The following is a 27,435-nucleotide window of genomic DNA, read 5'->3' as shown; positions in this document are numbered from 1 at the left end:
ATTCCCTTTCTATCTAGACCATGTGCCTGAATGGGCAGATTTGGAGATAGTCCTCTCAGTTGGGGAAGTTGAGTAATCAAGTGCACATTAAATTCATGTATTATTCTCTTGTCCTCAGAGCTTTCTCCTTTACCATGTATGATGTTGAACTTTTCTGGAGAGGATCTCCTTTATGTATGTGATGTGGGAAGTGTGTGTCTATAGGCAGGGCTGTCTGCATTTTGCAGGTGCTTTCTGTGCACAGATTGAAGCAGAATCATGCAATGATGCTCCCAGTATAAAATGTATTTCCAAAACCTCAAGGTTGTTTCTTGTGTTGCTGGAATTCACAGTTCTGCTTCCCCTGCATGTTGAACTGAGGTTCCTATTGCCAGTTCACTGAGTGGGATCCACCACACACAAGACTATGGCAATGCAGAGCTCTCTTAGGAGCCTAGCATCAAGTGTGGGTAAACCTTTGAGCATTCCAGTTCCCTCTGCTTTGGGAACTTTGTTAAACCAAACAGGAGATAAGGACAGCAGAGTGGGGTAATTCATCAAGCAGGGATGAGCCCTACACATCACGCTTCTCATCTAGGCTCCTTTTCCCATGAAAGCTCAGACCAGATGACCTTTTGAGGTCCAGCTTGAGCTTTTCTGTGGCTTTATGATTCTATATATGTCTATATGCTGTCTCCATCATTGGCCACAGGTAGAAACCACTTTTCCCTGAGACCTTAGACTACATCTCCTCTCTTGCTGTGCTTTGCCAGAGTACACTAAAGACACTGTTCACCATCCATACACCTTTCAAATACAAGTTAATTCCAACTCCAACAGGTAAAGGAAAGCTGTTTTCCCCCATCTGTATGTTTTGGCTTCTTTCAGACCCAGACAGCTCTCAGTTACCAGCAATTCTGTGCTCAAGAGTGACTTTCATCTATGGAAATGGCTTCATTTGTCAGTGAAATGCACCATTTACTTTCCCTGGTGTACTTTAACATGAGCTGGGCATGGATATGGGATGTGGGTATTTTTCTCCAGCTGGAATTCCATTTGTCTCACCATTTAAGTATAGAGCACTTAAAATCAATGGGAGGACTCCCTGATGTGCCCAAAGTGTCTTGATGCTGTGTGGTCTCAGAACAGTTCACCCTTTATTCTATATTATTTGAACATTAATGAAATGCAAGAATTAATTATATTGACATTAGGTATAATATATTAATTAAATCTACTATTTCTTCCTCTCTCTGAAATGTCTTGTGAATCTACATCCTTGGGAGGGATTCTGCTTGATATTCAAAGCTGGTGACTCTTGGCTTCCAGTGTATTAAAGGGTGAGCAATGGGCATTTCTCGGCAATGATGAATTGTCCCAGGCTGAACTAATAGGCCTTTATCCCCCTGAGCAGCCTCAGCTTTGGCTCCATCCCCACTCTCTGCCCATTTGTCCCCCAATCTCTATTTAATCTCAGCCCAGGGAAGCTGGGCTCTGTTTGTGTTTTGGTTTCCAGTTTAACAGGAGTTGTGCACATCTAAGGAATCCTTTGATGGTGACCAAAGCTTGCTCATGTGCTCATGTACCTTCCCAGCAATTGCTGCACCTGACCCTAATTCAGTGATTGACTTGATTTGTGTTGTCTTGCTTTGGCTTAGGCTTGACCTGCCTCATAATCTCCAACTTGCCTGATGCTCTGGAGTCTTGGATGAACTTGGCCCAGGTCCCTGTTCCTGCCCTACTTGTCTTGCTCAGGTACTGTGGGATGGTCCCTGCACACCAGGGTGTTCTCCTTCTGTTCTGTTTAGATGGATTAAGGACACAAACCCCTGTGGTACTTTCCAGGCTCCTGCAGAGCAGAACCCATTACTCTCTGCACCCAACAGCCCAGCCAGGGATCACTGCTCTGCCAGTCCCTCTCCATCCACACCATATCCCTGCATGAGGAAATGAAGATATAATCCAATCAGTGATGGAAATTAGAGTGAGAAACTGAACATGACATTCAAGTGTTATTTTCTGGTCTTTGGTGCATTCTCCTTTACCAAGTATAATATTAGGTCTTCAGTGTTCAGTTGATTGGCAGCACTTTGCTTTGGAAATAGCTTTGGCATGATGTTTACCTGCTGATTTTGTGACAGAAGAGTCCAGGGCTTCACTTGACACCAAGGACTTTTGTTTCCCCACCTGATTTCTTGTGCTTACAGACTTGGTTTGCAATGATTTGCAAGTCTTGCTTGGTTTCTAGTACTGGCTTGTGCTACAAGACCACAGACAATCTGATTTCTCTGCTCTATGTCATTACGTATCACTTTTCCCCTTCCTGTTGGTCTTTTAAGATACATACTGCATGTATAGGACAAACTAGAAGGAAGAAACCAAGGTGTGGTGAAGGTTTCCAAGGAAGCTCTGATTTCAAAGGCCTTTGTTCTTCCTGGCTTTTCAGCATTTAATTACATTGATTGTGGCTCCTTTGTTGACCACAAGTAGAAGACACTTTCGCCCCAGACCTAAGTCACCATCAATAGGCTTAATTTGTAGGTGACATAGACAATTTGGTTTTCCCTGGTGTGCTTTAGCATGAGCTGGGCATGGACATGGGATGTGGGTGCTTATCTCCAAGAGGAATTCCATTGATCTCACCATTTAAGTAAACAGGACTTAAGATGAAAGCAAACACCCCTTAAAATGAATGGGATGAGCCCCTGATGTACCCAGATTGTCCTTACCACTGGGTGGTCTCAGCACATTCATCATTCTGAGTTATGATTTCTATTCTCTATAGGTGCCTTCTTTGAAATGGAATCTCTTGTGAAGCTGAAGCCTGGGGAGGGATTGTCCTTGTTATTCAGAGGAGCAGCTTAGACCTTGATTCCCACCAACTTCTGCTCTTTGAAAGGCACAAACAAATGCAATGAATCTTTTGAAACCTTTTCTCTGACTCTTTCTCAGCCAGCAAATGTCAAACTGCACTTCCTGTTCCCTCCCACCCCAGCAGCTTTAATAAAGAGCTCACAGGTCAGAGTGAGGAATTTTATTGGAGCTGAGGGACAAGGGCAAGAATCTTGCAAGAGAGACATGTTTATGAATGACAAAAGTTGTAACTCAATGAAGCTCATTGGTGTTTCCTGTGAGGAAATGATGTCAGGGATAACTGGGGGTTATTTCTTCCTCCAGGCTGGGGACTGTGAACACAAATGAAGTTTGAAGCTCAGCCTCCTCTTGTTTTCTTCCAAGAATGGTGTCATATTGAGGGTCTGTTTCTCATTCAATACTGTCATTGACTTTTGTGCAGGACCTGCAGAAGAACTTCCATAAAGTCATGAGTATCACTGGAAAATCTCAATATTTCAGTGCCCCATAGGCTTTCACACTGGACATGAACTGTTCATGTCCTGGATGACAGAACTCGTCTCAGTTGCCTATGGTTGAACAATCTCCTCCTGCACTTGATCAGAGCCCCCTTCACCTCCTTGTTCCTCAGGCTGTAGATGAATGGGTTGAGCATGGGGGTGACCACTGTGTAGATGATGGAGACCACCTTATCCAGACTCCTGTGGCTAGAAGAGGGTTGTAGGTACATGAAGAATCCTGACCCAAAGTACATGGATACAGCCATCAAATGGGAAGCACAGGTGTGGAAAGCTTTGGCCCTGCTCTGTGCTGAGCACATCCTCAGCACTGTGTGAATGATAGAGATGTAGGAGAGCAAAATGACAACAACTGCACCCACCACATTGATGGTGACAAAGGCAAAGATGATCATCTCACTGCTGTGGGTGTCAGAGCACATGAGCTTTAGCACAGGAACTTCATCACAGAAGAAGTGGTCAATGTGGTTGGGACCACAGAAGGAACCTCCAAACACACACCATGTGTAGATGATGGCACTGAGGAAGGCAAATAGGTAGGATGATGCTACCAGTTGCCAGCAGACACGGCTGGAGATGATGGTCACATAGAGCAGGGGCTGGCAGATGGCAACGTGCCGGTCGTAGGCCATCATGGCCAGCAGGTGACACTCACTAACACCAAAGAAAGCAAAGGTGAAGAACTGCATCATGCAGGCAGTGAAAGAAATGGTTTTGTCCTCTGATAAGAGGTCTGCCAGCATCCTGGGGGAGATGACTGTGGAATAGCAGATGTCCATGAAGGCAAAATGGGTGAGGAAGAAGTACATGGGGGTGTGGAGGCTGGGAGACACCCGAACCAATGTGATAATGCCAACGTTCCCCACCAGAGTGACAATGTAAATCAATAGAAACAACACGAACAGAGGGGTCTGTGCACAGGGTCTGCCTGTAATTCCTAACAGGATGAATTTAATGTGGGTTTGATTTCCTCCCATCACCTGGTGTTACCTGCTGAGGCAAAAGGAAGAAAAATAGAACACTTTTAAAAAGTGGACATTCACTTTTGGACCATATTTAATGACTATCAGTCACTATTTTAACTGCCACATTTTGGTTAAATTCACATATTCTGCTATAGTTTTAACCCCAAATTATGTTTTTCTGGTTTTCATTGGAAGTATTTCTAAAATACCAGAAGCAACTGAAGCAACAAATGGTGTCTTTGGTTTTCTATGCTGGAACACTTAAAACGATGGATTTATTTAGACACTTTTGGACCATAGTTTAATCCAAACAATGGGCAGTTTAATTGCTAAATTACTGTATATTCTACTGCTGTGGTTTAAACCAAGTCCACACAGGTCGTTCACTCACTCCCCCCTTTGCTCCCCCAACTCCCAGAGAGTTAGGAAGGAGAATCCAAAGCATGTAGCCCCCACGGGTTGAGATAAGCACAGTTTAATAGCTAAGGTATAACACAAATCACTACTGCTGCTACTGCTACAAATTATAGTGATAAAGCCAATAACAAGTGAAGAGAATACAACACCTCACCAGCCACCGACCCATAACTCACCCCACCCTGCCTGACCGAGCACCGACTGATACCTCCTCCATCCCCCCAGAGCTCAGCCCTTCCGGGTAACTCTCAGTTACATCCTGGGTATGACGTGCTATGGTATGGAATACCTCTTTGGCTAGCCTGGGTCAGGTGTCCTGTCTCTGCTTCCTCCCTGGCAGAGCATGAGCTCAGAAAAGGCCTTGGACAAACCAAACACTTGAGCAGTAACTCAAAACATACTTGCTATCAGCAACCGTTCCCAGCCCGAAAGTCAAACCACAGAACTGCACCAGCTACCAAGGAGGAGAACAATGACTGTTACTGCTCAAACCAGGACAATTTTGTAACCCAAATTACATATATTTTATGTTATACAGTTGAGGTGTCTTGAAAAGAACAAGGAGCACATTCAAGGAACAAATGGCATTTTCAGTGCTAGGACCCTTAAAACTATCAATTCATTCAAGCACATGTGTTTTCAGATTAAAGAAAAGAATCAGATCTTTCTTCACTTTCACTTTTCAGTCTTCAGAGCTAATTTGGTCAGAAGACACCTGAAAACCTCATAGTAACACATGTAAACCAGGGGGATAGAAAGTCCCAGTCCCAGTGAAATCCAGCTTACACATGAATGAACTGCACCCATTTTCACTTGGCTTTTAGTTATCATTCCAATCAACAAACCACATTTATCAAACTGTTTGAGATCATTCCTAACAGAAACATTCACATGATTTATAGTTTTCTGAGCTCCAGCACATTGAAGCATCCTAAATCTATGAGCATTCAGCTGCTTGCATTAAAAAGGAGTTGATGTTAGAATGTGCTGATTTGTTAGTGACTACATTCTGCTGACAATCTGGAATGTTGCATTTCTTTAGAACAAAATAAGATTCATCCTCATTAATTCTTGAGTAATTCAGTGCATCTGCTGTAGCTGCCTATGGGAAAGAAAACAACCTGCAGAAACCATTGCTTCCTCTTCTTATAAAGAAAACCCACACAGGTAAGGCTGATTTCTGATGCAGCTTTACTGAAGAGGACACAAGGACATTCAGAATCAAGCCCATTGCCTCAATGCAGGTGAGGCTGTGCTTTGTGTTGGTGTTACCTCCTGTGCCTTCCCTCTGCCACACAGTGATGGGAGCCAAGGGTTTATCCCCAGTGCAGCAGAGAACATCCAGGTGCCAGCATCAGCTCTGTTCAGCTCCTGATGTGAAGAGAGGTGAGCTCCTGCCAGACTGCAAGAGCCCAGCTTGTGGTGCTGGGGCTGTAAATACAGTTGCATGTGCTCTCCTGGGAGGAAGCCTCCAGGGCTGCTCATGCTTTAGCAGAGGAAAACAAAGAGAAGGAAAAGCAAAGGGTGTGAAATCAGCTCTGAAAGGCATTGTGGTGCTTGGGCATCTGAGAGACATGGCATGGATGAGCCATGCCTGAGCACAGCTGCACAGCAGCAGTGATGAGGGCTCATAGGATGCTTCTGACATACTTGTGGACCATGCAAAGGTTTTGGTCTGAACAGACTGACACAATGAGAATGGGTTGAGAGACATTCCAGATCTTGCACACAGTCCTCAAAAGGGACATGAAGCACAAGTGACTCCATCTCTGGAGCTGCTCATGTCCCTCTGTGAAGGGAAAGCCCAGTTTTCCATCCCCACTGGGGTTATCCACATGTAGTGCCTGGATGTCCTGCAGCTGAGCTGGTGCCTCAGGACTTCCCCTGTATTCAAGGGTGGAATAAAGGCATCCTGAGTCAGGGAGGAATTATCCCAGCTGTAACTAATAGGCCTTCATCCCCCTGAGCAGCCTCAGCTGGGGCTCCATCCCCACCCTCTTCCTATTTTCCCCCATCTCTATTTAAGCTCAGAACAGGCAGATTGAGCTTTCCTAGAGCAGTTGTGGTTTCCAGTTTAGCAGCAGTTCAGCAAACCTATGGAATCTGTTGGGGGTGACCAAGGATTTCTCACACACCTTCCTAGCAGTTGTTTCACCTGCTCCTGCACAAGGGATTGACTCGACCTGACTTGGCTTGGTCTTGAATCTGCCTCCTCATCACCAGCTCTGCTGATGCTCTGGAGCCTTGGTTGAACTTGGCCCAGGTCTGTGTTCCTGCCCTACTTGTCTTGCTCAGGTACTGTGGGATGGGCCCTGCACACCAGGGTGTTCTCCTTTGGTTCTCTGTATAGAGATTCAAGACACAAACCCCTGGGCACTCTCCAGGCTCCTGCAGAGCAGAACCCATCACCCTCTGCACCCAACAGCCCAGGCAGTGCTCACTGCTCTGCCAGTCCTTCTGCATCCAGACCATGTCCCTACATGGGCAAATGAGGAGATAGTATTTTCAGTGAGGTGAGTAGAGTAATAAACTGAACCTTATATTCAGTTGTTATTATCTTTTCCTTAGTGCCTTCTCCTTTACCAAGTACAACATTAGACTTTCATTCTTCAGTAGATTGGCAACACTTTGTGTTGGAAGTGGCTTTGGCTCAATGTTTATCTGCTGGTTTTGTGGCAGAGGACACCAGAGCTTCACTGACACCAAGGACTTTGGTTTCCTCAGCCTCTTCCTTAGGCTTCCAGGGTTGGTTTGGAACCATTTCTAAGTCTTCCTTTCTCCCTACACCTGGTTTGGGCAAGAAGGCCACAGATAATCTGATTTATCTACTTGTTTATTGCCTGTTGGTTTATTTCCTCTCCATCTTTGTCTGTTCAGATGTACACTTGACATGGCTCTGGAAGGGATTGGAACCCCAAATGATGCCAAGACTGTGTCAGTGTGCACTGCTGGGGGATCAGGCTGATCCGTGTGACATGCACTTTCCTGTCATGTTTGGCTGTAGATGGAGGTTCCCCATAACCCCCATGAAGGCTTTAACCTGACAGAGGAGAGACTGAGCTGAGCTCTGAGGCAGAAGCTGTTCCCTGGGAGGGTGCTGAGGCGCTGGCACAGGGTGCCCAGAGAAGCTGTGGCTGCCCCATCCCTGGCAGTGCTCAAGGCCAGGTTGGACACAGGGGCTTGGAGCAGCTGCTCCATGGGAAGGGGTCCCTGCCTGTGGCAGGGGTTGGGGCTGGAGGAGCTTTAAGCTCCCTTCCAACCCAAACCCTTCTATGATTCCATGTCTCTGGGATAGTTCTATGGCTCAGCCATAATTCCTAGTTTCTCTATGGCCTTGACAGAGGCTGCAGCTCTATGATCAGGGGTCATAGACAAACTGGAGTATTTGGGGTTTTATGTGTACACCATGTTTTTCCAGCAAGGACCAACTCTCTGTGCAGGAAAGCAGCAGGGTAGACATCAGGGCAGGCAATGCCATTGCTCCAGGTTGTCATGTATTAAGTCTGAAGGCTGCTGAGCAACACCACAGCTCGTGTGCTCTGCTGTGGTCAGGCTGCCATGGAGATCATGGCTTTTATTGCTGCCAACAGGGGAACAGAAAGCAATGGTGTGCAGCAGGGGACAGGGGTTCCTTGTTAGTATCTGCCCTTTGGTGGGAATTCATCACTACCACGTCTTAAAACACTTTCAACGATCCTTCTTTCATAACAGAGGTCACACACTTAAATTCTTTGCTGTCTGAAATGAGATGAGGTTAATGGTGCTGGAAACCATTGAATGAGGTTTGTACATCAAAACCTAAAAATCTCCCTGCATAGCATCACACTTATTTGCTTCCATCTCTGTTTCTCTGGCTAAAGGTGGTTTTGTCCTTTCCTTAAGTCCTTGAATGAGTTTAACAACACTGTCTAGAAATGGAGGTTGATTCAGTGGAACAGTAGAATTCACTTTCTGTTTGTTCTGATTGGCCAAGCAAAAGGGAGACAAAAAGGAGAAGAGCTTCAAGCTCATCCAGTCCAACCATTCCCAGCCCTGCCAAGGCCACCCCTAACCCATGGCACTGAGGGGGGTGAACCCTTGCAGGGCCGGTGCCTGCAGCCCTGCCCTGGGCAGCCTGTTCCAATGCTGAGCACCCTGTGGGGCAGGAATTGTTCCTCAGCTCCATCTGAACCTGCCCTGGTGCAGCTTGAGGCCGTTTCCTCTTGTCCCATCCCTTGTTCTTTTTGAGCAGGGAAGAGTCCCCTCCAGGCTCCATCCTCCTCTCAGGCAGGTGTAGGGAGTGATAACATCCTCTGGCAATGTATTGCTGGAATTCACAATTGTGCCTCTCCAGTACCTCTATTTTGAGGCCAGATTTGGGCTTTTTGTGGCTCTAAGATTCCATACATACAGGCTAAGCAGAAATATCCAATAAAGTAGATCAGAAGAAAACAAAGTTTGGTGAAGTTTTCAAAGGAAGTTCTCTGATATCAAAGATCTTTCTCCTGCAAACTCTATAGCATTTAAAGATATAGGTTTTGGCTCCTTCATTGACCGCAGGTAGAAGCCATGTTCCCCCTACACCTAAGGTGATGTGTTCTTTCATACTGTTGTTTTTCAGAGCACATAAACAGTCTGTTCACAATCCATATACTTCAGAAATATAAGTTAATTCTCACAACAGCTAAAGGAAAGATATTTTCCCCCATCATTGCGTTTTGGCTATTTTCAAACCCAGAAAGCTCTCAGTTACCCTGGATTCAGTGTTCAGGGTTGTCTTTAAACAGTGGAAGATTTCTACAGAATTAATTCTTATATGTGAAGCTACATCCTGGGGAGGGATTCTGATTGATATTCAAAGCTGCTGACTCTGGGCTTCCAGTGTATTGAAGGGTGAGAAATGGGCATTTCCAGGCAATGATGAATTGTCCCAGGCTGAACTAATAGGAATTTATCCTTCTGATCAATCTCAGCTTTGGCTCCATCCTCACCCTCTGCCCATTTGTCCCCCACCTCTATTTAATCTCAGCCCAGGGAAGCTTGGATATGTTTGTGTTTTGGTTTCCAGTTTAACAGGAGTTGTGCACATCTAAGGAATCCTTTGATGGTGACCAGAGCTTGCTCATGTACCTTCCCAGCAACTGCTGGGCCTGACCCTAATTCAGTGATTGACTTGATTTGTGTTGTCTTGCTTTGGCTTAGGCTCGACTTGCCTCATAATCCCCAACTTGCCTGATGCTCTGGAGTCTTGGCTGAACTTGGCCCATGTCTGTGTTCCTGCTCTACTTCTCTTGCTCAGGTACTGTGGGATGGTCCCTGCACACCAGGGTGTTCTCTTCTGGTTCTCTTTAGACAGATAAAGGACACTGTCCTGGGTTCAGCAGTATCAGTCATGTTTCTCCTTCATGTACCTGGTGCAGTTCTGTGGTTTGACTTCTGGGCTGGGAACAGTTGCTGATATCAGCATGTTTTGGGGTGTTTTTGTTCAAGGCCTTTTCTGAGCACGTGCTCTGCTGGGGAGGAGGGGAGGCTGGGAGGGAGGAGAGACAGGACACCTGACCCAGGCTAGCCAATGAGGTATTCCATACCATAGCACATGATGCCCAGCATGCAACTGGGAGAGAGAGCTGGAAGGGTGGAGTTCTGAAGGGAAATGGAGAAGGTATTGGTCGGTGCTCTATCAGGCAGGGTGGGGTGAGTTATGGGTCGGTGGCTGGTGAGGTGTTGTATTCTCTTCACTTGTTATTGGCTTTATCATTATTATTTGTAATAGGAATGGCAGTAGTGATCTGTGTTGTGCCTTAGCAATTAAACCGTTCTTATCTCAACCCGTGGGGGCTACATTCTTTGGGTTCTTCTTCCTAACTCTCCAGGAGCTGGGGAATCAAAGGGGGAACTGTGCAGATTTAGTTTAAACCACGACATTTTTGGCACCCAACGTGGGGCCCGAGGGTTTGAGATAAGAACAGATCTGAGCGGATTTATGGTCTCTTGTCACAATGCTGATTTATTGGCTCTTAGAGTTTTTTCTCTGGTTCTCACAGTTTCAGGATTTTGCCAGGTACTTTGTGTATAGATTAGATGTATTTGTGTTTATCAGTCATAGGGCTTGGGCTAAAGATTTTGTTTCACTGTACTTTGTGTCGGAGGCTTGTAATATGGTGTGGCTCTGGCAGCAGTGGGGGATGGACGTGGCAGTGGACTTGGACTTGTACCAGGCCGTCCTGCTGCTCTTCACCATCCTTGCCCTTGTCCTCGCCTCCATCTGCGTGAGGCTGCGTGAAGCCAGGAAGGAGCAGCCCCAGGAGCCGGCAGCACCAGCTGAGGCTGCCAGAGAGAGCGGCTCCGGGAACCAAACGGCTGTGGCAGAGAAGTGGGAGGACGTGGAGGAGGAGCAGAGAGAAGCTGTAGCTGAGCAGCAGGACCAGGCAGCGGGGGAGGTGAGTCCCGCGGTTCTTCCCAACCCTGCGACGGCCGAGATTGTCCCCCCGGAAGTCACCCGCCGAGCCCCAGCAGGATGCAGGAGACCACACAGCACTTCCCAGCAAGGCAGTGGAGGAAGATCCGGACTCGGGAGAAGAGAAGCTGGTGGTGGGAGAGCTGGCAAGCAGGGCAGCTACATCAGCCCCAGTGACAAGTGCAGCAGCAGCAGCTGAGAGTTCTGATGGTTATGAATGGCTTTTGGGTGCCCTTGGGACCTGCCTGCTGATTGTGTTAGGGATCAGCATGGTGGCACACACACAGAGTGTGTTCTACACACAACCAATTTGTCTGATCCCAAAGTTAAGCAGAGTCAGGTTTGGGTCTTGTCTAGGGTTAGACAAGGATATAGGGGCAGCAGGAGACTGTCCCCAAGGCTGGACAGTCATGAATGGAAGGGCATGTGGGACAGTATGGGCGAGTATCTGGTCCACTGGGCACCTCCTGTGCTTTGGAAGCATTGGAAGTGGAAGGCAGCTGTATGGAGTCCCCAGCAGCAAACTGTAGAACTGCTGAAGGGGATGGTGAATGATTTTGAGCCTGGTGGGCCCAGATACTTCAGGCCATCAGTCCAGAGATGCAACATAGAGATAGACTCATGATCGAGGGGTGGACTTAAGAGTGATGGTGTATTGAAAATGTGAGATCTGAGCATGACGTGAATGGTATGGAATAAGGGGTGGATAATGTCATGGGTTCAGCCATCCAGTCATTTTTCTCCTTCATGTACCTGGTGCAGTTCTGTGGTTTGACTTCTGGGCTGGGAACAGTTGCTGATATCAGCATGTTTTGAAGGTGTTTTTGTTCAAGGCCTTTTCTGAGCACATGCTCTGCTGGGGATGAGGGGAGGCTGGGAGGAAGAAGAGACAGGACACCTGACTCAGGCTAGCCAATGAGGTATTCCATACCATAGCACGTGATGCCCAGGATGCAACTGGGAGAGAGAGCTGGAAGGATGGAGCTCTGAAGGGAAATGGAGGAGGTATTGGTTGGTGCTCGGCAGGGCAGGGTGGGGTGAGTTATGGGTCAGTGGCTGGTGAGATGTTGTATTCTCTTCACTTGTTATTGGCTTTATCATTATTATTTGTAGTAGTAATGGCAGTAGTGATTTGTGTTGTGCCTTAGCTATTAAACTGTGCTTATCTAAACCCATGGGGGTTACATTCTTTGGATTCTCCTTCCTAACTCTCTGGGAGTTGGGGGAGCAAAGGGGGGAATGAGTGAGAGTACTGTGAGGATTTGGTTTAAACCACGACATATTCAATGGGTCCAGCTTAGACCTTGATTCCCACCAGATTTTGGTCTTTGAAAGGCACAAACAAATGCAGTGAATCTTTTGAAACCTTTCCTCTGTTTCCCAGCAAACAAATGTCAAACTGCACTTCCTGTTCCCTCCCACCCCAGCAGCTTTAATAAAGAGCTCACAGGTCAGAGTGAGGAATTTTATTGGAGCTGAGGGACAAGGTCAAGAATCTTGCAAGAAACACAGATATTTATCAGTGACAAAAGTTATAACTGGATAAAGCTGATTGGAGTTTTCTGTGAGGGAAAGAAACCTGGGATAACTGGGGGTAATTTCTTCCCCCAGGCTGGGGAATCTTAAGTGAAATGAAGTTTGAGGCTCAGTCTCCCCTTGGTTTCCTTCCAAGGGAGATGTGATTTGAGTGGTCTGTATCTCATTCAATGCTGTCATTGACTTTTGTGCAGGAACTGTGTAAGGACCTAGATTAAATCTTGAAGATTAGTGGAAAAAAACATAGTTTTAATGTCCCATAGGCTTTCTCACTTGACATGAACTGCTCATGTCCTGGATGATACAACCTTTCCGTGTTGCCAGTGGTTTAAGAACCTCCTCCTGATCTTGACCAGAGCCCCCTTCACCTCCTTGTTCCTCAGGCTGTAGATGAATGGGTTGAGCATGGGGGTGACCACGGTGTAGATGATGGAAGCCACCTTATCCAGACTCCTGTGTCTAGATGGAGGTTGTAGGTACATGAAGAATGCTGTTCCAAAGAACAAGGAAAGAGCCATCAAATGAGAGCCACACGTGTGGAAGGCTCTGGCCCTGCTCTCTGCTGAGCACATCCTCAGCACTGTGCGAATGATAGAGATGTAGGAGAGAAAAATGACCACGCTTGTGCCCACCACATTGATGGTAAGAAAGGCAAAGATGAGCATCTCACTGCTGTGGTTATCAGGGCACACAAGTTTTAGCACAGGGACAACATCACAAAAGAAATGGTTGATGTGGTTGGAACCACAGAAGGAACCTCCAAATGTGTACAATGTGCAGATAATGGCACTGAGGAAGGCAAATAGGTAGGATGATGCTACCAGCTGCCAGCAGACACGGCTGGAGATGATGGTCACATAGAGCAGGGGCTGGCAGATGGCAACGTGCCGGTCGTAGGCCATCATGGCCAGCAGGTGACACTCGGCACTGCCAAAGAAAACAAAGGTGAAGAACTGCATCATGCAGGCAGTGAAAGAAATGGTTTTGTCCTCTGATAAGAGGTCTGCCAGCATCCTGGGGGAGATGACTGTGGAATAGCAGATGTCAGTGAAGGCAAAATGGGTGAGGAAGAAGTACATGGGGGTGTGGAGGATGGGAGACACCCGAACCAATGAGATAATGCCAACGTTTCCCACCAGAGTGACAATGTAAATCAACAGAAACAAGACAAAAAGAGGAGTTTGTGCACATGGTCTGTCTGTGATTCCCAACAGGATGAATTCAATCTGTGTGTGATTTCCGGCCATGACCAGGTGTTACCTGCTGAGGCAAAAGGAAGAGAAACATCAAACTGATCAAAAATGGAGATTCAGATCTGGACCATATCTATCTGCAATCAATGACAACTGTACCTGTTACATTTTCTATTATTCCAATATACTTTCTAACCATATAGACATACATATATATGTGTTATGTTTTTCAGATGAGGTATTCAGAACAGAACAGGGAGTTTGTTGAAGCAGTAAATGGCATTTTAATTTTTCTATGCTGGGACAATTAAAGCTGTGGATTTAGTCAAGCACATGTGTTTGAACAGAGAATCAGATCTTTAATCACTTGCAATGTGAAGGAAACTTGTGTCAGAAGACACCTCAGAGGATCCTCACAGCATTGCACATCAATGTGGAGCAAGAGGATTTCTCAGTCCCAGTGACAGCCCAGCTTACACATGCATTACCTACAGACATTTTCCTTTGGCTTTTGATTATCATTCCAGTCACCAAATCACATTTAACAAACTGTTTGAGATCATTTACAACAAATAACATTGACATTGGTAAATTCATGATTTATACCTTCCTGAGCTCCAGCACAATAAAGCACCTAAACCAATGGGCATTCAGTTTCTTGCTTTAAAAAGGAGTTGATGTTCTAACAGGCTGATTCTAAAGGGTGATTTATTAGTGACTATATTCACCTAACAGTCTGAAATGTTGCATTTCTGTATAACAGACTAACACTCATTCTCATTTAAGTATCAAATAAATCAGTGCATCTTGCTTCAGCTGCCTATGTAATAGAAAAACAACCTATATAAGACATTGCTCCCCCTTCTTATGAAGAAAACCCACATTGGTAAGGCTGTTCTCTGGCACAGCTTTACTGAAGAGGACAAGAGGACATGCAGAAGCCTCAGTGCAGGTGAGGCTGTGCTTTGTGTTGGTGTTACCTCCTGTGCCTTCCTTCTGCCACCGAGTGATGGGAGCCAAGGGTTTATCCCCAGTGCAGCAGAGAACATCCAGGTGCCAGCATCAGCTCTGTTCAGCTCCTGATGTGAAGAGAGGTGAGCTCCTGCCAGACTGCAAGAGCCCAGCTTGTGGTGCTGGGGCTGTAAATACAGTTGCATGTGCTCTCCTGGGAGGAAGCCTCCAGGGCTGCTCATGCTTTAGCAGAGGAAAACAAAGAGAAGGAAAAGCAAAGGGTGTGAAATCAGCTCTGAAAGGCATTGTGGTGCTTGGGCATCTGAGAGACATGGCATGGATGAGCCATGCCTGAGCACAGCTGCACAGCAGCAGTGATGAGGGCTCATAGGATGCTTCTGACATACTTGTGGACTGTGCAAAGGTTTCACTTTGACCTGCCAACAGAATGAGAATGGGCTTAGAGGTTTCTGATCTTGCAGAGGGTCTCCAAATGGGATATGAGGCACAAGTGACTCCATCTCTGGAGTTGCTCATGTCCATCTGCAGACACTCACGAGCCCAGTTTTCCATCCCCACTGGGGTTACCCACATGCAGGGCCTGGATGTCCAACAGCTGAGCTGGTGACTCTGGGCTTCCACTGTATTCAATGATGAAAAATGGCCATTTCCAGGCAATGATGAGTTGCCCCAGGCTGAACTAATAGGCCTTTATCTCCCTGAGCAGCCTCAGCTGCAGCTCCATCCCCACCCTCTGCACATTTGTCCCCCTTCTCTGTTTAATCTCAGCCCAGTGAGGTTGAACTTCATAAGAGCAGTTCTGGTTCCCAGTTTGGCAGGTGCTGTGCACACCTGTGACATCCTTTGATGAAGACCTCTGTTTGCTCATAGACTTTCCTAGCAATTGCTGGACCTGAGCATGATCCAGGGATTGACTTGATCTGACTTGTCCTGGTCTCGTACCTGTCTTGTCATCACCAACCTGCCTGATGCTCTGGAGTCTTGGCTGACCGTGGCCCAGCTCTCTGTTCCTGCCATACTTCTCTTGCTCAGGTACTGTGCGATGCTCCCTGCACACCAGGGTGTTCCCCTTAGACTCTGTTTAAAGAGAGAAACCCCTGTGGTACTGGCCAGCTTTCTGCAAACCATCCTTGGGTGCCATGGTTTAGTGTGAGGGGTCCCTGCCCATAGCAGGGGGGTTGGAACTGGATGCTCTGAAGGTCCTTTCTAACCTGAACTATTCTATGATTCTATGAAATGAGAACCTTTCTCTGGCTGCACCCAACATCCCAGCCAGGGCTCACTGCTCTGCAGTCCCTCTCCATTCAGAGTATGTCCCTGCATGAGCAAATGAGGAGATAGTCTTCTCAGTGAGGCAAATAATCAACTGACCATTCCATTCAGTGTTATTCTCTGGTCATTAGTATCTCCTCCATTTTGAACTATGATGTTAGAATTCTGGTCTTGTCCTGGGTTCAGCAGTAACAGTCATTTTATCTCCTCAGTAGCTGGTGCAGAGCTGTGGTTTTGACTTTCAGCCTGGGAACAACACTGATAACACTGATGTTTGTAGATACTGCTCAAATGTTTAGTCTGACCAAGGCCTTTCTGAGCCTCATGCTCTGCCAGGGAGGAGGGGAAGCCGGGAGGAAGCAGAGACAGGACACCTGACCCAGGCTAGCCAAAAAAGTATTCCATACCATAGCACATCATGGCCAGGATGTAATGGAGAGCTACCCTGAAGGGCTAGGGGACGGTGTGGTTGGACTAGGTGTTTGGTCTGGCAGGGTGGGGTGAGTTATCACTCAGCAATTGGTGAGGTATTGTATTCTCTTCACTTGTTGTTTCCTTTATCATTACTATTACTGGTGGTAGCAGCAGTGATTTGTGTTATACCTTGGTTACTGGACTGCTCTTATCTCAACCTGTGGGAGTTACCTTCTTTTGATTCTCCTCCCCATCCCTCCAGGAGCAGGGGGAGGGCAAGAAGGGGGTGGGGGGTGAGAGAGGGACTGTGTGATTTATGGCAGACTGGGTTTAAACCACGACAGCTCTTGAATAGATGGGCAGCACTTTTGTTTGGAAATGGGTTTCACGTCTTAGTCAAGACTCTTTAATCTTTCCAGCTTGAGTGTTTCCTTACTTGGAAGATGCTGAGCTGCCATCCCTAAGAAATGCTCTTTGTCAGTAACTTCAGAGCAGTTTCTGATCTTGTTCTATTCTGTCTCCCAGAACACAACTCATCTCCAATGTAACTTAACAGCTCCACATGTTTAACTTATGAACTCACTAAAGAAGTTCTTCAGTTACACGTGAAGGGAGAGAAAACAAGACTGACATGGGGTGATGTGAGCAATGAGGCTGCTGGCAGCGTATCCCAACCATCCAAGGTAGAAAGTAATAAACAGTAAAGAACAGGAGTCTCTATTAGATGCAGCCAAACACTGACACCCAACACCTGTAGAACTGAACAGAGGTGAAAAGGACACTTGAAGGACTTACTTTCGTGAAGCTCTGATTTATAGAACAAGCCAGGAGGTGAGAAAAGAAGTTTTGTCTCAAGGTAGAGATGATTCTGTGCAGGACAGTCATGTAGATCCACACATGGAGTCCAAGTCTGTGTGTGTCACTTTACTTGCAATACCAGTTTTATACATTTAATGTGTATTCCTCTGTCACACATACATCTATTTACACACATAGACACATATGACAGATATTGGAGCTGAGGGAAAAGGTCCAGAATCTGTCAAGAAAAGTGGCTATTTATCAGTGCCAGAAGTGAGCAATGAATAAAGCTGATTGGTGTTTGCTGTGAGGAAAAGGAGGCCTGGGATAATTCAAGGTAATGTTTTCCTAGATGCTGGTAGCTGAGAACTGAAATGAGGTTTGAGGTTCCTGCTCCTCCTGGTTTCCTTCCAAGGAAGATGTAAGGGGGGTTCTGTTTCTCATTAAGTACCATCATTGACTTTAGTGCAGGAACTGTGAAAGAACATGTATAAAGTCATGAGGATGAGTGGAAAACCCCATTAGTTTAGACTTTCTCACTTGATGTAGGGTATTTATGCCCTGCATGATACAAGTCTTGTATGTTGCCACTGGTTGAACAACCTGCTCACACACTTGATCAGAGCTCCCTTCACCTCCTTGTTCCTCAGGCTGTAGATGAATGGGTTGAGCATGGGAGTGACCACGGTGTAAAAGATGGAGGCCACCTTATCCAGGCTCCTGTGGCTAGAAGAGGGTTGCAGGTATATGAAGAATCCTGACCCAAAGAATATGGAAACAGCCATCAAATGGGAAGCACAGGTGTGGAAGGCTCTGTCCCTGCTCTGTGCTGAGCACATCCTCAGCACTGTGCGGATGATAGAGATGTAGGAGAGCAAAATGACCACGCTTGCACCCACCACATTGATGGTGTATAAGGCAAAGATGACCATCTCACTGCTGTGGGTGTCAGAGCACATGAGCTTTAGAACAGGAACTTTATCACAGAAGAAGTGGTCGATGTGATTGGGACCACAGAAGGAACCTCCAAACACACACCATGTGTAGATGATGGCACTGAGGAAGGCGAATAGGTAGGATGATGCTACCAGCTGCCAGCAGACACGGCTGGAGATGATGGTCACATAGAGCAGGGGCTGGCAGATGGCAACGTGCCGGTCGTAGGCCATCATGGCCAGCAGGTGACACTCGGCACTGCCAAAGAAAACAAAGGTAAGGAACTGCATCATGCAGGCAGTGAAAGAAATGGTTTTGTCCTCTGATAAGAGGTCTGCCAGCATCCTGGGGGAGATGACTGTGGAATAGCAGATGTCAATGAAGGCGAAATGGGTGAGGAAGAAGTACATGGGGGTGTGGAGGCTGGGAGACACCCGAACCAATGTGATAATGCCAACGTTCCCCATCAGAGTGACAATGTAAATCAACAGAAACAACACGAACAGAGGGGTCTGTGCACATGGTCTGTCTGTAATTCCTAACAGGATGAATTTAATCTGGGTTTGATTTCCTCCCATCACCTGGTGTTACCTGCTGAGGCAAAAGGAAGAGAAACAGAACACTTTTAAAAAGTTGACATTCACTTTTGGACCATATTTATTGACTATCAGTCACTATTTTAGATTCCACATTTTGGTTAAATTCACATATTCTGCTATAGTTTTAACCCCAAATTATGTTTTTCTGGTTTTCAGTGGAAGTATTTCTAAAAGAACAGGAAGCAACTGAAGCAACAAATGGTGTCTTTGGTTTTCTATGCTGGAACACTTAAAACGAGGGATTTATTTAGGCACTTTTGGACCACAGTTTAATCCAAACAATGGCCAGTTCAATTGCTAAATTACTGTATATTCTACTGTCGCAGTTTAAACCAAGTCCACACAGTTCGTTCACTCACTCCCCCCTTTGCTCCCTGGAGATTTAGGAAGGAGAATCCAAAGAATGTAGCCCCCACGGGTTGAGATAAGCACAGTTTAATAGCTAAGGTATAACACAAATCACTACTGCCATTACTACTACAAACAATAGTGATAAAGCCAATAACAAGTGAAGAGAATACAACACCTCACCAGCCACCGACCCATAACTCACCCCACCCTGCCCGACCGAGCACCAACTGATACCTCCTCCATCCCCCCAGAGCTCCAGCCCTTCCGGGTCTCTCCCAATTACATCCTGGCCATGACGTGCTATGGTATGGAATACCTCTCTGGCTAGCCTGGGTCAGGTGTCCTGTCTCTGCTTCCTCCCTGGCAGAGCATGAGCTCAGAAAAGGCCTTGGACAAACCAAACACTTGAGCAGTAACTCAAAACATACTTGCTATCAGCAACCGTTCCCAGCCCCAAAGTCAAACCACAGAACTGCACCAGCTACCAAGGAGGAGAACAATGACTGCTACTGCTCAAACCAGGACAATTTTCTAACCCAAATTACATATATTTTGTGTTATACAGTTGAGGTATCTTGAAAAGAACAAGGAGCACATTCAAGGAACAAATGGCATTTTCAGTGCTAGGACCCTTAAAACTATCAATTCATTCAAGCACATGTGTTTTCAGATTAAAGAAAAGAATCAGATCTTTCTTCACTTTCACTTTTCAGTTTTCAGAGGTGATTTGTTCAGAAGACACCTGAAAACCTCATAGTAACACATGTAAACCAGGGGGATAGAAAGTCCCAGTCCCAGTGAAATCCAGCTTACGCATGAATGAACTGCACCCATTTTCACTTGGCTTTTAGTTATCATTCCAATCAACAAACCACATTTATCAAACTGTTTGAGATCATTCCTAACAGAAACATTCACATGATTTATAGTTTTCTGAGCTCCAGCACATTGAAGCATCCTAAATCTATGAGCATCAAGCTGCTTGCATTAAAAACATGTTGATGTTACAATGTGCTGATTTGTTAGTGACTACATTCTGCTGACAATCTGGAATGTTGCATTTCTTTAGAACAAAATAAGATTCATCCTCATTGTACTCTTGAATAAATAACAGCATCTTGCTGTAGCTGCCTATGGGAAAGAAAACAACCTGCACAAACCATTGCTTCCTCTTCTTCTAAAGAAACCCAACACAGGTAAGGCTGATTTCTGATGCAGCTTTACTAAAGAGGAAAAGAGGACATGCAGAAGCAAGCCCACTGCCTCAGTGCAGGTGAGGCTGTGCTTTGTGTTGGTGTTACCTCCTGTGCCTTCCTTCTGCCACCGAGTGATGGGAGCCAAGGGTTTATCCCCAGTGCAGCAGAGAACATCCAGGTGCCAGCATCAGCTCTGTTCAGCTCCTGATGTGAAGAGAGGTGAGCTCCTGCCAGACTGCAAGAGCCCAGCTTGTGGTGCTGGGGCTGTAAATACAGTTGCATGTGCTCTCCTGGGAGGAAGCCTCCAGGGCTGCTCATGCTTTAGCAGAGGAAAACAAAGAGAAGGAAAAGCAAAGGGTGTGAAATCAGCTCTGAAAGGCATTGTGGTGCTTGGGCATCTGAGAGACATGGCATGGATGAGCCATGCCTGAGCACAGCTGCACAGCAGCAGTGATGAGGGCTCATAGGATGCTTCTGACATACTTGTGGACTCTGCAAAGGTTTCACTTTGACCTGCCAACAGAATGAGAATGGGCTTAGAGATTTCTGACCTTGCAGTGGGTCTCCAAATGGGATATGAGGCACAAGTGACTCCATCTCTGGAGTTGCTCATGTCCATCTGCAGACACTCACAAGCCCAGTTTTCCATCCCCACTGGGGTTACCCACATGCAGTGCCTGGATGTCCAACAGCTGAGCTGGTGACTCTGGGCTTCCACTGTATTCAATGATGAAAAATGCACATTTTGAGGCAATGATGAATTATCCCAGGCTGAACTAATAGGCCTTTATCTCCCTGAGGAGCCTCAGCTGCAGCTCCATCCCCACCCTCTGCACATTTGTCCCCTTCTCTGTTTAATCTCAGCCCAGTGAGGTTGAACTTCATAAGAGGAGTTCTGGTTCCCAGTTTGGCAGGTGCTGTGCACACCTGTGACATCCTTTGATGAAGACCTCTGTTTGCTCATAGACTTTCCTAGCAATTGCTGGACCTGAGCATGATCCAGGGATTGACTTGATCTGACTTGGCCTGGTCTCGTACCTGTCTTGTCATCACCAACCTGCCTGATGATTGGTTGACCGTGGCCCAGCTCTCTGTTCCTGCTCTACTTCTCTTGCTCAGGTACTGTGCGATGCTCCCTGCACACCAGGGTTTTCCCCTTAGACTCTGTTTAAAGAGATGAAAGAGACAAACCCCTGTGGTACCGGCCAGCTTTCTGCAAACCATCCTTGGGTGCCATGGTTTAGTGTGAGGGGTCCCTGCCCATAGCAGGGGGGTTGGAACTGGATGCTCTGAAGGTCCTTTCTAACCTGAACTATTCTATGATTCTATGAAATGAGAACCTTTCTCTGGCTGCACCCAACATCCCAGCCAGGGCTCACTGCTCTGCAGTCCCTCTCCATTCAGAGTATGTCCCTGCATGAGCAAATGAGGAGATAGTCTTCTCAGTGAGGCAAATAACCAACTGACCATTCCATTCAGTGTTATTCTCTGGTCATTAGTATCTCCTCCATTTTGAACTATGATGTTAGAATTCTGGTCTTGTCCTGGGTTCAGCAGTAACAGTCATTTTATCTCCTCAGTAGCTGGTGCAGTGCTGTGGTTTTGACTTTCAGCCTGGGAACAACACTGATAACACTGATGTTTGTAGATACTGCTCAAATGTTCAGTCTGACCAAGGCCTTTCTGAGCCTCATGCTCTGCCAGGGAGGAGGGGAAGCCGGGAGGAAGCAGAGACAGGACACCTGACCCAGGCTAGCTAAAGAGGTATTCCATACCACAGCACATCATGGCCAGGATGTAATGGGGAGTTACCCAGAAGGGCTAGGGGATGGTGTGGTTGGACTGGGTGTTCGGTCCGGCAGGGTGGGGTGAGTTATCAGTCAGCAATTGGTGAGGTGTTGTATTCTCTTCACTTGTTGTTTCCTTTATCATTACTATTACTGGTGGTAGTAGCAGTGATTTGTGTTATACCTTGGTTACTGAACTGTTCTTATGTCAACCCATGGGAGTTACCTTCATTTGATTCTCCTCCCCATCCCTCCAGGAGCAGGGGGAGGGCAAGAAGGGGGTGGGGGGTGAGAGAGGGACTGTGTGATTTATGGCAGACTGGGTTTAAACCATGACAGCTCTTGAATAGATGGGCAGCACTTTTATTTGGAAATGGGTTTCAAGTCTTAGTCAAGACTCTTTAATCTTTCCAGCTTGAGTGTTTCCTTACTTGGAAGATGCTGAGCTGCCATCCCTAAGAAATGCTCTTTGTCAGTAACTTCAGAGCAGTTTCTGATCTTGTTCTATTCTGTCTCCCAGAACACAACTCATCTCCAAAGTAACTTAACAGCTCCACATGTTTAACTTATGAACTCACTAAAGAAGTTCTTCAGTTAGACGTGAAGGGGAGAGAAAACAAGACAGACATGGGGTGATGTGAGCAGTGAGGCTGCTGGCAGCGTATCCCAACCATCCAAGGTAGAAAGTAATAAACAGTAAAGAACAGGAGTCTCTATTAGATGCAGCCAAACACTGACACCCAACACCTGTAGAACTGAACAGAGGTGAAAAGGACACTTGGAGGACTTACTTTTGTGAACCTTTGATTTATAGAACAAGCCAGGAGGTGAGAAAAGAAGTTTTGTCTCAAGGTAGAGATGATTCTGTGCAGGACAGTCATGTAGATCCACACATGGAGTCCAAGTCTGTGTGTGTCACTTTACTTGCAATACCAGTTTTATACATTTAATGTGTATTCCTCTGTCACACATACATCTATTTACACACATAGACACATATGACAGATATTGGAGCTGAGGGAAAAGGTCCAGAATCTTGCAAGAAAAGTGGCTATTTATCAGTGCCAGAAGTGAGAAATGAATAAAGCTGATTGGTGTTTGCTGTGAGGAAAAGGAGGCCTGGGATAATTCAAGGTCATGTTTTCCTAGATGCTGGTAGCTGAGAAGTGAAATGAGGTTTGAGGTTCCTGCTCCTCCTGGTTTCCTTCCAAGGAAGATGTAAGGGGGGTTCTGTTTCTCATTAAGTACCATCATTGACTTTAGTGCAGGAACTGTGAAAGAACAGGTATAAAGTCATGAGGATGAGTGGAAAACCCCATTAGTTTAGTCTTTCTCACTTGATGTAGAGTATTCATGTCCTGCATGATACAAGTCTTGTATGTTGCCAGCTGTTGAACAACCTCCTCACACACTTGATCAGAGCTCCCTTCACCTCCTTGTTCCTCAGGCTGTAGATGAATGGGTTGAGCATGGGAGTGACCACGGTGTAAAAGATGGAGGCCACCTTATCCAGGCTGCCATGGCTAGATGGAGGTTGCAGGTATATGAAGAATCCTGACCCAAAGAATATGGAAACAACCATCAAATGGGATGAGCAGGTGTGGAAAGCTCTGTCCCTGCTGTGTGCTGAGCACATCCTTAGAACAGTGCGGATAATAGAGATGTAGGAGAGCAAAATGACCACGCTTGCGCCCACCACATTGATGGTGTATAAGGCAAAGATGATCATCTCACTGCTGTGGGTGTCAGAGCACATGAGCTTTAGAACAGGGACAACATCACAGAAGAAGTGGTCAATGTGGCTGGGACCACAGAAGGAACCTCCAAACACACACCATGTGTAGATGATGGCACTGAGGAAGGCAAATAGGTAGGATGATGCTACCAGCTGCCAGCAGACACGGCTGGAGATGATGGTCACATAGAGCAGGGGCTGGCAGATGGCAACGTGCCGGTCGTAGGCCATCATGGCCAGCAGGTGACACTCGGCACTGCCAAAGAAAACAAAGGTGAAGAACTGCATCATGCAGGCAGTGAAAGAAATGGTTTTGTCCTCTGATAAGAGGTCTGCCAGCATCCTGGGGGAGATGACTGTGGAATAGCAGATGTCAGTGAAGGCAAAATGGGTGAGGAAGAAGTACATGGGGGTGTGGAGGCTGGGAGACACCTGAACCAATGTGATAATGCCAACGTTCCCCACCAAAGTGACAATATAAATCAGCAGAAGAATCACAAACAGCGGGGTCTGTGCATGAGGGCTGTCTGTAATTCCCAACAGGATGAATTTAGTCTGTGTCTGATTCCCTCCCATTATCATGTATTACTTTCTGAGAAAAAAGGAAGGGAAGTATCACACCAATTAAATATAGATATGCACTTCTGGACCATTTTTTACTCCAATGAGTAGTTTCACTGTCATGTTTCAGTATGTTCTACTGTATTTTCTAACCCCAATTCTATACAATGGGACACTAAAAATTATAGATTCCTTGTAACACTTGTGCTTTTTAGATTTAAGAGAATCAGATGTTTATTCACTTTCAGTGTGGAGGCAATATGTGTTGGAAGACAACTCAGGGGGACCTTATAGGAGTGCATGTAAACCTGAAGCAAAAGAAAGCCACACTCCCTGTGAAATCCCAGCTTAGATATTAATGACCTGCACACATTTTCCCTTGGCTTGTAATTATCATTTCAATCACCAAATCCCATTTATGAAGCTATTTGTGATCATTCACAACACATAATATTCACAATAGTAAAGATATAATCTATACCTCTCTGAGCTCCATCACGCTGAAGCCTCCTAAACTCATGGGCATTAACTTGCTTGCTTGTAAACTGAGTTGATGTTAAAACGTGCTGATTCCAAAGGCCGATTTGTCAGCGACTGTATTCTGCTGAGAATCTGAAATGTTGCATTTCTTTAGAACAAAATAAGATTCATCATCATTGAACTCTTGAGTAATTCAGTGCATCTGCTTTAGCTGCCTATGAAAAAGAAACACAACCTGCATCAGACATTGCTCCATCTTATTATAAAGAAATGAGAAAAGCTATTTTTTGGCACAGCTTTCCCAAAGACGACCCGAGAACATGCAGAATCAAGCCCACTGCCTCAGTGCAGGTGAGGCTGTGCTTTGTGCTGGTGTTACCTCCTGTGCCTTCCTTCTGCCACCGAGTGATGGGAGCCAAGGGTTTATCCCCAGTGCAGCAGAGAACATCCAGGTGCCAGCATCAGCTCTGTTCAGCTCCTGATGTGAAGAGAGGTGAGCTCCTGGCAGACTGCAAGAGCCCAGCTTGTGGTGCTGGGGCTGTAAATACAGTTGCATGTGCTCTCCTGGGAGGAAGCCTCCAGGGCTGCTCATGCTTTAGCAGAGGAAAACAAAGAGAAGGAAAAGCAAAGGGTGTGAAATCAGCTCTGAAAGGCATTGTGGTGCTTGGGCATCTGAGAGACATGGCATGGATGAGCCATGCCTGAGCACAGCTGCACAGCAGCAGTGATGAGGGCTCATAGGATGCTTCTGACATACTTGTGGACCATGCAAAGGTTTTGGTCTGAACAGACTGACACAATGAGAATGGGTTGAGAGACATTCCAGATCTTGCACACAGTCCTCAAAAGGGACATGAAGCACAAGTGACTCCATCTCTGCAGCTGCTGATGTCCCTCTGTGGAGGGAAAGCCCAGTTTTCCATCCCCACTGGGGTTATCCACATGTAGTGCCTGGATGTCCTGCAGCTGAGCTGGTGCCTCAGGACTTCCAATGTATTCAAGGGTGAGAAACAGGCATTTTGAGGCAGGGAGGAATTATCCCAGCTGTAACTAATAGGCCTTCATCCCCCTGAGCAGCCTCAGCTGGGGCTCCATCCTCACCCTCTTCCTATTTTCCCCCATCTCTATTTAAGCTCAGAACAGGCAGATTGAGCTTTCCTAGAGCAGTTGTGGTTTCCAGTTTAGCAGCAGTTCAGCACACCTATGGAATCTGTTGGGGGTGACCAAGGATTTCTCACACACCTTCCTAGCAGTTTTTGCACCTGATCCTGCCCAAGGGATTGACTCGACCTGACTTGGCTTGGTCTTGAATCTGCCTCCTCATCACCAGCACTGCTGATGCTCTGGAGCCTTGGTTGAACTTGGCCCAGGTCTGTGTTCCTGCCCTACTTGTCTTGCTCAGGTACTGTGGGATGGGCCCTGCACACCAGGGTGTTCTCCTTGGGTTCTCTTGATAGAGATTCAAGACACAAACCCCTGTGCACTCTCCAGGCTCCTGCAGAGCAGAACCCATCACCCTCTGCACCCAACAGCCCAGGCAGTGCTCACTGCTCTGCCAGTCCTTCTGCATCCAGACCATGTCCCTACATGGGCAAATGAGGAGATAGTATTTTCAGTGAGGTGAGTAGAGTAATAAACTGAACCTTATATTTAGTTGTTATTATCTTTTCCTTAGTGACTTCTCCTTTACCAAGTACAACATTAGACTTTCATTCTTCAGTAGGTTGGCAACACTTTGTGTTGGAAGTGGCTTTGGCCCTTGCAACCCAAACCTCCCTGAGATTCTGATTTATGGTTTTTGAACCCAAGAAGGAGAAATTTGCATTTCCTGTATCTTGAGGAAGGGTGAAAGTGAGAAGGGGAAGGTTGGGTTGAGCAAGGACAGACCCATGGGCAGGACTGCATTCAGCTGGCTTTAGACACCTGCAGTGTCAGCATGTGTGTGTAAAGCTGAGACCAGAAAGAAAAGGATGCTTCTGTGTATGAGAAGATGTGGGTATTTGATGTGTGATGGGTGATGTTTTGCACTGTTTACACAAGCAGTGGTATTGAGAATGGCTGCTTTCAGTGGTGTTAGATACAAGGTGTATGTTTCAGACCTCTACTCTTTATATATCTATAACTTAGTTATATAAGTACTACCCAAGGTGAAGGAGATAAATAGGGATGAGGAGATGGCCATTGAGTGTGTGAGCCATTAGCAATGGGAAACAGCAGATGCTTCCATCTCCCTGCCTGAGGTTGGTGTAGACAACTTCAGCTGGACCTTCTGAACCCATTTAAAGGGGTTAAAGCTTTAGCAAAACCCTGTCTGCTGTCAGCTGCTGTTCTCTCCATGCAATATGTCCCACTCTTGGTTTCATTTCCTCCTCTTGTGAGCACCAAAGAGCCACCCTGAGGATATTTAAATTTGGAGAATATGAAGCAAAATGGC

At 46.3% G+C, this 27,435-nt stretch overlaps 4 protein-coding genes across 4 annotated transcripts; all 4 read right to left on the bottom strand.

Moving 5' to 3' along the window:
• Positions 1-3,367: 3,367 nt before the first annotated feature.
• LOC101871145 (olfactory receptor 1020-like) lies at positions 3,368-4,327 on the bottom strand. Its single transcript, XM_034062189.1, has one exon. The coding sequence runs from the start codon at positions 4,325-4,327 to the stop codon at positions 3,368-3,370; it is 960 nt and encodes a 319-aa protein (XP_033918080.1).
• An 8,664-nt stretch (positions 4,328-12,991) lies between these two features.
• LOC101874493 (olfactory receptor 1044-like) lies at positions 12,992-13,951 on the bottom strand. Its single transcript, XM_005140505.2, has one exon. It carries the CDS (start codon positions 13,949-13,951, stop codon positions 12,992-12,994), a length of 960 nt encoding a protein of 319 aa, XP_005140562.2.
• Positions 13,952-16,098: 2,147 nt separating this feature from the next.
• On the bottom strand, positions 16,099-18,759 carry LOC101875302 (olfactory receptor 1020-like). Its single transcript, XM_034061568.1, has 2 exons — positions 17,972-18,759; positions 16,099-16,117 (listed from the first exon to the last, which is right to left on the bottom strand). Exons 1-2 carry the CDS (start codon positions 18,757-18,759, stop codon positions 16,099-16,101), a joined length of 807 nt encoding a protein of 268 aa, XP_033917459.1.
• A 4,817-nt stretch (positions 18,760-23,576) lies between these two features.
• Positions 23,577-24,536, bottom strand: LOC117436087 (olfactory receptor 1020-like). The gene has a single exon (XM_034062187.1). The coding sequence runs from the start codon at positions 24,534-24,536 to the stop codon at positions 23,577-23,579; it is 960 nt and encodes a 319-aa protein (XP_033918078.1).
• Between the last annotated feature and the right edge of the window lie 2,899 nt (positions 24,537-27,435).

The sequence above is a fragment of the Melopsittacus undulatus genome, chromosome 4, assembly GCF_012275295.1.
Source record: "Melopsittacus undulatus isolate bMelUnd1 chromosome 4, bMelUnd1.mat.Z, whole genome shotgun sequence".
In the NCBI taxonomy this organism is placed as follows: domain Eukaryota; kingdom Metazoa; phylum Chordata; class Aves; order Psittaciformes; family Psittaculidae; genus Melopsittacus; species Melopsittacus undulatus.
The sequence above is the reverse complement of the archived record's forward strand: the minus strand, read 5'-3'. Positions and strand labels throughout refer to the sequence as shown.

Excerpts from the sequence above, each read along its gene's own strand:
- LOC101871145 (XM_034062189.1), bottom strand. The coding sequence starts at position 4,327 with ATGGGAGGAAATCAAACCCACATTAAATTCATCCTGTTAGGAATTACA.
- LOC101874493 (XM_005140505.2), bottom strand. The coding sequence starts at position 13,951 with ATGGCCGGAAATCACACACAGATTGAATTCATCCTGTTGGGAATCACA.
- LOC101875302 (XM_034061568.1), bottom strand. The coding sequence starts at position 18,759 with ATGGGGAACGTTGGCATTATCACATTGGTTCGGGTGTCTCCCAGCCTC.
- LOC117436087 (XM_034062187.1), bottom strand. The coding sequence starts at position 24,536 with ATGGGAGGGAATCAGACACAGACTAAATTCATCCTGTTGGGAATTACA.